Genomic DNA, 12,743 nt, shown 5'->3' on the forward strand with positions numbered 1-12,743 from the left:
TAAAGATTCTCTCCATACAGCACAGGAAAAAATAGCAAGCATATGTTATTGAAACAAATGTATAAAAATACATTCTAAATATCTGTTAAGAAAACACTGAACTTATTCATCAAATATATCATCTTATAAATATATATAGTCCTAAACAGTGCTCCTTGTGTAGTAGTATTACTCATACTGTTTCTTTCTAGAATACAGTTTTACCCAAAGACATTGTATTAAAAATGAATGTGAAAACAGCCAAGTTAAATACAGACTTTGTTACATGCTGAACTATGAAGTAAAGTGTCATTAGAAGGAGCAGAACTGCGAGCGGCTCCCCTATATTCCAGCATTACTCAGTTCCCAGATCCCTGCTGTGTAGTTGTTCCACTCGCCAAGAAGCCTGTTAAAGAGCCCCCAAGAGCATGTGTACAGCCCTCCATGTTAATAGTTAATTGGTGAGGATGGCAAGATGAGAGGACAGCCGAACATGTGGTCTCTCAGACTCAAGCAGTAGACAGACCTTCAGTTATAATAACAGCAGCTGCTCACATTCTCACAACTCAACTGTTCAAAACTCTGTTGTCAAGTGAAGGTTGTCATGGATTGGGGGGAGAAAAGTAAAGGTTACATCTAAGAAAAATAACTAAAAACCTACCTCGAAACTCTTATTTACTATATATTAAGTATGAGAATATTATTTCAACTTTTTAGAACTTAATTATAAGTTTCCATATTAAAGGTTGTTATATTTCACCTACATTGAACATTCTGTTGCTTTTTTTCCCATTTGCTGTTAGAACCAAATGTTTGTGCACCCTTCGAAACTTTTAAAAATTTTTTTATTTTTAGACATACCATATTATATTAGTTTCAGGTGGACAGCATAGTGATGAAACATTTATATAACTTACAAAGTGATAGAGGGTATTATGCTAAGTGAAATAGGTCAGAAAAAGACAAATACCTTTGAAACTTTTTAGTGAAACTTTTTGCAAAGTGATAACTTTGAAGCAGTTACAATAGGATTCGGTTTGATTTCCATATCTAACAAGATATGAAACTAATTTTTTTTTGTCTTATCAATGGGAACTGGCTTATTCCTAGTGAAATTTGTCATCCACCTCCAAATTATACAGACTTTTTTGCCTTTTAAATTAATTTTATTTTTAGTTTCTAGTGACAGTTGTATGCTTTGGGGAAAAAATGGTAACTGATAACATTTATTCTTTTTACAAATAAAAACTTAGTTTCATGTTTTATTATTATTTCATTGGCAAGGTGATAAGAAAATAAGTTTCCCCTAGCTTATGCATTTTATTTACACAATCTGTGACAGGTTGTTCTTGATTTGTATTTTTATTGATAAAAGTACTTTTACCTGAAATTGTTTCTCAAGAAATAGTGAAGCATTTAGAATTATACTTAAAACATAACCATAATTCTTACCTTTCAGAAAAAAAATTTACTTTTTATTATTGCTAATCTAGTCATAATCTACACTTTTAAGAAATTTTAAACATAAACTACAACCTAATAAATTTCTCCTTCACTATAATTATAGAGGAAAAAAAACTTCTTTGATATTATTGATAATAAAATATGAAATAACATTTTATCATTCTAGAATAATTCTAAATATTGCCAGCATTAAATATATTTACTTGCAGAGCATTAGTTGGTAAGCTACACTTTCCTTTTATTCAGAACAGATTTCAGATTTGAAACTGGCCTGTCACATATTTTTATGGGTCACCATTGGAACTTGGTCAGTTAATAGCCTTATTAAGTTTTTATCATATAACTAATGTTTTCCAATAAGTTAATCTGTGGAAATTTTTCCCCAGCTATCTCATTGAAGAAAACTATTAGCAGCATGTTAGTTTATATCAAGGGAAATTCCATTTCTGAAGAAAAGGCCTCATTATAGTGTCTCTTGAAAATTGAATAAGGTTTTATTTAATGTGTTATTTTAATTTATATACAATATTTTCTAATTAATCTTCTACAATATTAATGTATTATAGCTTTGAACCCACTGAAGTGGTTCAATACATATGTATGTTTCAATGTAAAGAAATTCAGAACAAATCATTTCACGTCCATAAATTTTTGTTCATGCTGAGTATTTTAGCAGCTAAACTCTAAGGCAAGCAGTGGACTACTTTAGAACTAACCACTAATATGAGATTATGAAATTTGGGCTCCAGTGGCCTAGTGAATTTCTCTCTGTGTGAAATCTTTTATTCTTAAGACAAGAACTGAAAATAATTGCATTTGCAGTGAAGGAACACCAGGCTTCTGTGAGTTTATAACTATAAAATTTGGGGAAATATTTTAATGTAATTGTTGATATGAGCATCATTATAGGAAAGCATAACACCACCTTCTGTCATATAACTTAATCTATTCATAGTAAATGGTCTTTTTAAATGTAATTTGTTAAGGAAAACATTTAAAGTTGAAAATTACAGGTTTAATCTCTTGATCGTAACTATCTCAACTACTAAAGGATAAAGTCAAATATTCTGGCTGTCAATTTTTCATGAATTCCTTAATCAGGATATTCTCTACTGAAAACCTGCTGTTAATTTTTCTAGGTCTTCTCAACTACTCTGAAATAGATTGTAAGAAATTAACATTTTTTAATTGAAAAAGAAGTAATTTTTAAATGAACTGAATCATATTAAGCCCATATTAATTTTATACCATACTTGCCAAATTCTAGTCGATTAAAAAAAAATCTAGTCTGAAAATTTAGTAACTTCATATAAGTCTGATGAGTTGTAAACAGAATGTTTTTTTTTTACAATAACAAATAATAGAACTGTTTCAACTCTGCTACTGTAGCCTTGGATCTATAAATTCTTATAGCTCCAGTTTTATTTTTTTTTTCTTCTCTTCCATCTCGCACATGCTGGTATCTGATTAATTTTTTAAATCTAATTTTAGCTTGTATGCATTATACATATGTATTTACTTTCTTCCTCAAGGATGTTTGAAACTTTTTACATAAACTCCAAACTATGTATAAGTGTCTGTTTATATAGAGCATTAGTAATAGTATATGTATCATTTTATCTTAGTGTAAATATGCATATTAAATAAAAGCAGGATATTTTAAATTGTCAATATGATAAATGTGCATCTTTCAAAGGAAAAATTACCATTTAGAAACCTTTTGTTATATTTAATCTAACCAAAGCATATTCAGTAAGCCATAAAAAGAAAAATAATTTTTGTTTTAAATATCTTTTTGCTCTCTCTAAAATAATTTTGTGATGTGATAGTTCATATTGCGCCTCGTGCTGTAGTTCCTTGTAGTAATGGCAGTTGTTAATGTACTATTTAGAGCCAAAATTTTCAAATGTATCAATGATAGAAACAGGGAAAAGTCTCATCACGGTATGGGGATTGAGTCATCTGTTTGGGCATATGGAATCCTTGGCTACTGGATGGCAGTCTTTATAATGCCCAGTGTCCAGGCATAGACACAACTGTTCTGGGAGCAGGAGCAGAGAGGGACCTCTGTGTTCAGTCCACTGAAGCATGGTAGAAGAAAAAAGGGAGAAGGATCTTCAACATTTTTATTATAGGCTGTCCTCTACTGCATCACTTTTTGCGTCCGGAAAAGAAGTCCAACTTTATTTAATTTGGCATTTATTTTGCACATAAAATTACTAAACCTTTTATCTTTGGTATTGCAAGCTATCTGAAAACTACCTGTGAGAAAATGTAAGTTTTGAATCAGTCCTGTTTATATGCTTTGATGTATACCTTCCCTTTAAGAAAGACAACTGTCTTCAAAAAAGGACGCTTCTTATTTCTTAGTGTTGAGACAAAACATGCTTGTGACTAATTATAATTTCAAGTTGTTTAAGTACCAGATCATATATTATATCCTAACACTATGTTTTAGCCCTTTGCTATTAATTACATTATTATCACTATATAAAGAGTTCCTGCTTCTTAAATAATGTTTTCACACTCTATGTAGTTAATCTTTAATGTTGGGGAGGATGGGGAAGAGATTAAATTAGCCTTGTAACCTCTTTCTCTTCAGGCTGGTGATGGAAAATAAAAGCTCTTAGCCACAAAATGTAACACTTAGAATTAATATTTAATTAGACTAGCAAATTGTACACTGTGGCTGAAAGCTTCCAAAGAGTTGTTAGTGCCACAATTGACCTACAGGTTTAATAATAACTCACTTCTAGAAGCAAGTGCCAGTTCAGCATAGTAGAGCCACTGTAAGAAAGTCCTGAGAGATTACAATCAGCAAACCAAATGGCAGGCAGGGATTCCTGGGATGGAGCCTTCTGGAAAGCTGGGAGCTGGAATAGCTTTGAAGCCAGGATTCAGATGAGAACAGTGGGTGAAAAAGCTGATCCCTCCTGTTCTGGGAGCTTCTGGTTGTAGTCCAAAACCTTAGAACAGATTTTTACTAAATGTTTTTACTGCAGCTATTAACTTACATTGAAAATCAAATATTGAATAATTTTTCTGTAAAATTTAACAAATGTTTGTGTAAACGTCAGTTCTTAATTTCTTACATATTAGTACATAATATCTGTAAACTCAGATCATTAGATTATCAGATAGGTTTGGCGCTGTACATCTACGCTGTTTTGCTGTGACATGCTGTTTCCTTGTTCCCTGTATAGTTGATTTATATGGTTCATTTCTATATTATTTCATTACGGGACATTATGCAGAGCCTGAGAAAGAGATGGTAAAGTCTTTTGCCCATGAATATTTTGCCTTCACGAAGGTTTATATACATTGACAAACATAATTCAAAGGCATTTTTCATTTTTAAAAACCTCGTATTATAAAAAGCATTGCTACGTTTGCTTATTTTTATGATGCAGTTTAATTACATGATAAACAATTGGACCTCCTGGTGAAACATTGGATCGTTAGCTTTCTGACAAATGAATCTGGTAAGAAATAGGATACCATGAGTTTGCAAATGTGCGAACGCAGAACAGCCAACTCAAGAAGGAACACCTTACGTAATTTATTGGTTATATCTTAAATCATTAAAGAAAAGCTAGGCATTAGTTAAAAATCCAAGCAGGTGAGAACCTTGCCAGCAGAGGGAGTAGTCCTGTCTTCCGTCAGGTTCCCATCATCTTCCCACCTGCCTCAGCTTTTTCCCAGCCAGTCTCCCATCTGGACCTGGCTCTGTCAGCCTGCTCCTGATGACAGGCTATAATTTTATACTCAATATGGGATTATTCTAAGCTGATTTTAAACTTTAGTATCTTTAACCTACCACTGCATCCCAAACATCAGCTGGATGCTCTGTTTGATATTTAGATATTAGCAATTGTTTTCCCCGGCAGGATGTGAGCTTTTGGACATCTGTGAATGGCATTTTAATGTTTTCAAGAGTAAAGTAGTAAGCAACAAATTTCTGATTTAGGACATTACCCATAAAACATTTTAAGGAAAAAATACAAATTCTATGTGAATGAGTTCTATGATGTGAAATTAGAGAGTATATATAGTTCATGAAAAATGCCTCAAATTAATTTTGAATAGTATACCATTATTCTGTTCAGCCAGTTCAACACAGTATTTTGTTCACCCCATTTGTAACAGTTTTCAGAATATGTAAGATTTTTCTTTAATGTTTTATAGAATAACTTACTGAAACAGAAAATTGATGTAAATAAATGTTCTGCAAAGCATGTACAATTTGTGGCCAGTGTAAATGTAAATAATATTTCTGAAAATAACATCATGTGTTCTTTTTTAAAAAATTCTTCAATTTTCAAGAACCAACATTTTCATACCAAAATTTAGAATACCGAGTATTTGATCAGATAGAAAACATAAAAAGATGTTGCTCCATTGCTTAATCCTTGTAAAATTTAGCAACTTAATTAGCAATTTCTCTTACCCTTGAGGTTAAGTGTATTTACCATTAGTTCCTTTGTGGATATGTTTTAAGCATTAGGAAAAGGAACCAAAATGTGTTTGTTTTATGATTTCCCTACATAAATATCAGTACATTATGCTACCAAAAGAGTGTTAACAGTTAAAATTTTTTTAATTTACAAAAGTTCCTCTATATTTTAAAATTAACTGTGTGTGACTGAATAAAGTTTAGTGTTACATCTGGAAAGATTTAATTTAATACCTTCCCTAGGGTATTAATATTATTTTTAATATTATAAATGTTTATTAGTATAATTTTATTTGATAAAATTAGTCTTTCTTAAAATATTACAAACAGATTTTCCCCACTATCAATTTTTTTAAATAAAATAAAAATCTAATCCACAGAAATAAGTGACAACTCTGGGGAAGAAAGGGGAAGGTTTGTAAAAAATTTTAAATAGTATAAGCAATTTTATTACTTCATAGTCTCAATTTCTATAGGATGAAGAACTTAAGCATGGAAGAACAAATACCTCATTAAATGTCCCTAGATTTATCCTTTTACCCAATTCTTTTTTTATTACATGGTAAAAAAATATCGTAAGTTCTAGTATGATCCTGTTTCTATGTATATCTTTTTCAGAAACTGTTATTATAACTCGAATTGCTGAGTATGCACACACACACACACACACACACACACACACACACACACATCATGTCATGTGGTTGAGTCAAACGTAAAGCAATTTAAATATTTCTTTAACTTTTCAACATTAACTTAATAGTGTTTTTGTGCTATGTAGTCTCAAATCTGATGTGTGTGTCATATTCAAATAGGGACTCTACCCTTCATATTGAGTTTGCTGTGTTTCCTACCCTATTTGAGTGACCCAAGAACATACTCTTATTTGAGGCATTGCATAAATGCTTTATGTCCATTTGTTTATTTCTTTCAAGCTTCTCGATAATTAAGTGATTGGTTAATTGCCTTTTAATTCTCTTGTTAAATATTTTCCAAAAAGTAAAGTATATGTGGTATTAATACAAACTGTATCTTTACATTGTTGAGATAATTAGATCCAAGAAAGTTCAGGGTTTGAGGTATTCTGGTTGTTACTTGGTTATTCTAAGAAAGTATCTGAACTATTTATGTTAAAAAAGCAGTGAGCTTTACATGACAGTAGTTGAATTTTTATCTCTTAACAAAGTTCATAGTTTTGGCTTTATGAGCTTTGAATTAGAAGGGAGCATTAATTAACCTTGCACTATTTAAAGTCCATTTGATGGATTTGGTGTATCCTAATAAAAAGAAGTTACCAGTCTATAAAAGCAAACAGAAAGCATTCTGTGAAACCAAACAAGGAACGATCAAAACAAAAACTCAAATTTTTTGTGAAATTGGAGTATGAAGGTAGACAACTGGACAATCTGATTTGCCTTTTTATTTGCAACAGCGCTGAACATAATTTAAAGTTAATTAATTAAGAAATTATACTGCAACAGAAAGTTTTAAGAGCCTTTTATGTAACTTAATACAATGGTATTTGAGACTGCCAGCAAACTCTTATAACTCCTGGACACTGGCTCTCTTCTCTTCTGGCTTCCCTCCTAGTCATGTCTTGGCTACTATCCAGAGCTGACAACTTTCACCCAGGAGTGAAGGGAGATTTGTCTCGTATAAGAAGGATTTCTGAGCCATCCTAGATTTTCACATCCAGATGGGGAAGGAGGAGGGATGGCAGTATCATTGTATATATTTGGGTGATGTCATTATGCCATGCGTGCCATCTAATCATTAATTTACTCATACTGGTGAATCCTGAATATCCTTGTTTAAGTATTTCTTATTGGAAACTGTAAGGTAACAACAAAACTAACAAAAAAAAATTATGTTTAAACTTATGTCTAAGTAATTGATGAACAAATCATTTTCAACTATATATACTGCAGGCCAAAGATTTTATATCCTGGCTAATAACATAAAAATACTTAGAATCTGTTAGGATGAGAATGTGGAAGTTCCAATGTCAAGGCCTCTGCTCAGATCATTACGCTAAAGCTTTCTAAACACTGTGAGTTATATTATGACACTTTATTGTCCATAGTGTATTTCTCCTAAAGTGAATTGTAATTATTATACTTCTAAGGATATTTTTTTGCAATCATTAATTTCAGATTCTTTCAAGTAAATTCACCTACCTTTATCAAAAAAACCATTTAGTATTAATATTATGATTTAAAAGACCTTTGGACAGGAATGAATTTAAGGTATTACATCAATACACTATATTCTATGAATCTTGGAGGTACAGAAATAATCTAAAACACTTAATTTTTTTAAAAAAATATGTACACTTCCATACCCAAAAATCTTGTATGCTTTTACAAATAATTGGAATATTATATTAGTTTATACTTAAAGTTTATCTCAGTCAGAAACTTAGATGGTGTGTAATTTCTAGTGCTTTTTATTCTATAGACATTTTTCAGATGTCTTTACAACTTTCACAGTTAATCTGGTTTGTCACATTACATAAACTGTTGTCCAAAGCTACTGTACAGAAAGGAGTAGGTCACTGTTAAGTATAACTTATTTTATGTTATTAGTATGATAAAAGTTTATTCTTGTTCTAATACTTCATGACAGCTTTTATATAGAATTTAGTTTGTAAATAACTATGATGTAAACCTATGGAACTTAGAAATATAATAAATGAAATACATGTATGAGTTTCTGAGATTTGAAATCTAGGCTAGACACATCTTTTATATTTGGAGTTCATTAGTTTTTCCTCTGCAAAGTGGAAATTAAGTTTTTTTATCTCCCACAAGCTACCTTAAAAAGACTTATAATGTTGATAAATACTACAAGGTATTAAATGGATTGCCAATAAATTTTAAGGCTAAATTAAAGAAAGAACCCTCTTTTGAAATAAATAAATGTCAAGTTGACCATTTAAATACACAGGATTTTGCTTATCTACTACTAGAATGGAAGACTAATCCCATCCTTAAATCTTACAGTTCCTATTGTTCATATAATTGAGAAAACCCTAATTTATATCACTGAAATCCTAAATATTTGAGCTCCAACAAAAATTGACTTTTATCATTTTAGATTCAGATATTTAGACAAAAAAACTTAGTCTTCTATTTATAGATAAAAGGAAATCTGACCTTTTTGATTAAGAAATATTGTCAGTAGCCTTTTTAAGTGCTTGTTCATCTGACGGTCCTTGACAGGAGTAATCATCGTCCCAGTTGAGTTTATCCTAAAAATGAAATGATAAGAGCCTGCTGGTCGTTATCTAAGATTCTTCTTAATAGGAGAACCACATGGTTATTCTTCATCTCCCACTTGTTCTCACCCTCTACAACCAACCCAGCCACACCCCACCCCCACCCCAACATTGTTCAGTACCCAGCACAATGAATCATTTTCAAGTTGACTCATTGTGAACTGTCTCCCAGCTGTTGGAATGTCTGGCAGACATTTTTGTTTGGGTGAAGAATAACTGGCTGAAACCCAACCTGGATGAGTTTGATATAATGGTCTTTGGCTAAAGAAATATTGAGAGTAACATGTTTATGGCCTCTGAAGCCCCTGTTATTCCTGGAGAAGGACCATCCCCTGTGGCACAGAACTGAAAGTAAGGAATTAATCTGGATTATTTTCTCACCATTGAATGAAAAATTGCCTTAGAAAAAATAAGCGTTTCCAAATTATGTTTGTTTTTCTATACTCAGTGCTCACGTGATTAAAAGAATTAAAAACAATGATGAGTAATTTTTACTGGTTCCTTTTAAGAGCACTGTTTCAAAGGCTGAAACTTACTTTATAGATCACACACATTTCTACTTATGGATGAGTTTCAAATACTGTCCTAGGTGTGAGTTAACCAGTCATTTCAGCATAATGTTTAGTGACAGAGGCTGCTATGTATTTTATACCACGTCAGGTAACATTGACCAGCCCTGTTTTATTTTTCATTCTTATACAATCTTTACAAGAGGACTTAAGAAACAGAAGAATACCCGTAAGCTCGGTAGTCAATCACATTTTCAGAAAGTGAACATCTTTGCTTATATTTGGACTTTTCTCTAATGGGACAGAACATCAGACTAATAAATTTTCTTGACTGTTTTACATTTCCCATCTTTTTTTAAAGATTAGTTTTAAAGTGGTGGACATTACTAGTAGATAAAATGGGAGTTTCAAAATTATAAAATTTTACAAACAATTCTTTTCAACTTCTCTAGATCTTCAGAGGAAAATTTTTTCTAAGACATTACAGCATATAAACCAGTGTTCTGACCTATCATCCTGTCTGGGCCTAAAAGGAATACTGGATTTCCTTTAAGTAAAACAACTCAAGAAAGCCTGCAAGATATTTACTAATTGTATTTTTAATGATTGCATTTTAAAGCCATGAAATTCTGCGTATTTTAGGACTTTTGCTACTTTAAAATCTGACTTTTTAGAGATGCATTGTTTAGCAATATTTTTGCTTCATATCATGTTGTGTTCGGAAAGAAAGAGTAGGCTACTAGTCTAGTGCTAGTTACCTGCCATCTTTTCTTTGCCTTTATTGTTATCCCAGAGCCAAATAGCGGCATCTGGAAAGAGAACAGAAGACTCCAGAGGTAGCCAGTCTGCAGCCTCTTAGCTGGACCCTTCCCTGTTTCTAATAGGACATAGAGGACCTCAGCTGTTACGGGACTGGGACCTGGTCCCAGTTGACAGAGGACAATGGGACCTTGCCTTACACATTTTACCATAGTATCTACTGCTCCCGAATCCTGGTGTCCATCAGATTTTCCAATGGGCAATGGGTAAAGTAATTTGAAAAATAATAGTATATGAGCATAAAGGTAGCCTTGCCCCTTAAGACAAGAGGAAAAATAAGCTATGTTTTCTACCAAAATTAAGGTATATCCCCTCAACTCTTTGAATTAAAATAGCATATCTACATGGGCTGGAATTTTCAACTAAGGGCATAGTTTCATAGTTTTTGGCCTGTGGTACCTTTAACGTTTCAGTCATTTCTGTATGTTGATAATCTGTCTCCTCTACAATTTGTCATTGAAATGGCATAACAACGCTGTATAGGTGTTATACTTTTATATATAACACGAGTGTTTTGTTTCCTTGTTTTACAGAATAAAGCAATTATTTCTCGTATTACAAACTTGTCAGATACAGTAGTTCATCTGGAGTCATTTATTGGTTCTGAGAGAGAAACCCACCCATTATATAAGGATTACCATGGTAAGCAGCACCTTTACAATGAGAAGAGCATGTCCTGGTTGCTTCTAGGGTACCTGGAAGCATCTCGTCAGTCACACTATCGACTGTCAAGTAGCATGATATTTATTTTATAATATATCTGTTAAATGCTTTCCTTTCCTGGCCAGTCTTCCATGGCAGCTTGTCATCAAACTGCAGTGAGACTATAGACGACAGTAACTATTTGAAAAGAGTCAAACCCAAGCACTAAGGAATGGCTCAGCCACATGTACATTTTGTTGTCCCAGTGGCCTCAAGTTGCCATGAAAAAAGTCATGCTTATTAGCCATGTTTGAAATAAATATATTAATTTTAATAACAGCTTTGTATAAAGGTTTATACTTTACAAAGCTTTGCTGTATGATAAATTAAAAAGAAAATTCATACTGTATTATGTTTTAAAAGTCCTAGTCACTCACATATTCAGAAAGTGAGCATCTATGATTATATTTGGACTTTTCTCTGTCTTCTCATTTTGTTGTTAATTTGAGTTATGAACAAATTTAAAAATATCATTACACTAGTATAAACACAGGTCAATTAATCAGACTTTTTAGCTTATCTTTGAAGCTTTCAACAGTATTTTAGTCATTTGGTTAATTTGGGGATTTTTTATAAAGGTTCTTACATAGAAGTATTGCAATAGAAAAGGTTAGTAATTATGTGTATTTTAGATCTAAACTGAATATAGAGTGTGATGAATAATAGATTTTTACCTATTTACTTATTCTGTGTAAATATTAATGATTTCTGTTATTATTGTGGAACTACTATACTTACGTGGAAACCTCTAGCCTGAATACTGAATAGTTTATTTGAAGCCTGCTACAAGATTGTGTAAGCTTGTGATTGTAGGACTGTGGCAATTTCTAGAGTCTACAAAAAAAATTACAAGATACTTTACATGATGATTGTCACTGCTTTGGTAGTCAGCATACAACCTTTAAAAAATAAAATAGTAGACTCTAACAAGTGTTGTTCAAAAGCCTATAAAATGAAGCTGTGAACAAAAAGCTACATAAAATAATGTGCCTCATGATCATTTACTTGCTTAAGTGTGCACATGATATATGCCCAGGTTGATTCTTTTAATATATTATTATTTTAATATATTATGATAGAGAGCTACTAAGAGTAAACTATTTCTTTTTTTATTGAGCTATAATTGACATATAACGTATTAGTTTTAGGTGTACAACATAATGATTAGATATGTGATATAGTGAGAAATGGTTACCACAAGAAGTTTACTTACCATTCATCACCAGAGTTACAAATTTTTGTTCTTGTGATGAGAACTTTTAAGATCTACTCACTTAGCAACTTTCAAATAAACAACACAGTATTATTACTTATTGTCACCAGACTGTACATTATATCCCCAGGATTTATAACTAGATAAACTATTTCTTTAATTTTTTATTATTTCTATCTTCTTTTAAAACAGTTAAGTATTACCTTAATAAATAACATCTGAGTATCATTTGTAAGTATTATGCCCTTGCAAATTTAGTAAAATTATTTTTTATATTCTAAAAAAATTAATTTGATTAAAACATTTCAGGGGTTGAAAGGCTCTGAT

General features: G+C 31.8%; 1 protein-coding gene across 2 annotated transcripts in view; it reads left to right on the top strand.

Annotated features, from left to right (window-relative positions):
* ELP4 (elongator acetyltransferase complex subunit 4) overlaps nucleotides 1–12,743 on the top strand; it is a 218,689-nt gene that overhangs the window by 83,200 nt on the left and 122,746 nt on the right. For both annotated transcript variants that reach the window (XM_019639465.1, XM_019639466.1), the window contains one exon: nucleotides 11,035–11,143. In XM_019639465.1, coding sequence (XP_019495010.1) covers nucleotides 11,035–11,143 — 109 coding nt within the window. The remainder of the gene's footprint in view (nucleotides 1–11,034; nucleotides 11,144–12,743) is intronic.

Source organism: Hipposideros armiger, unplaced genomic scaffold (assembly GCF_001890085.2).
Source record: "Hipposideros armiger isolate ML-2016 unplaced genomic scaffold, ASM189008v1 scaffold_44, whole genome shotgun sequence".
NCBI classification, from domain to species: Eukaryota; Metazoa; Chordata; class Mammalia; order Chiroptera; family Hipposideridae; genus Hipposideros; species Hipposideros armiger.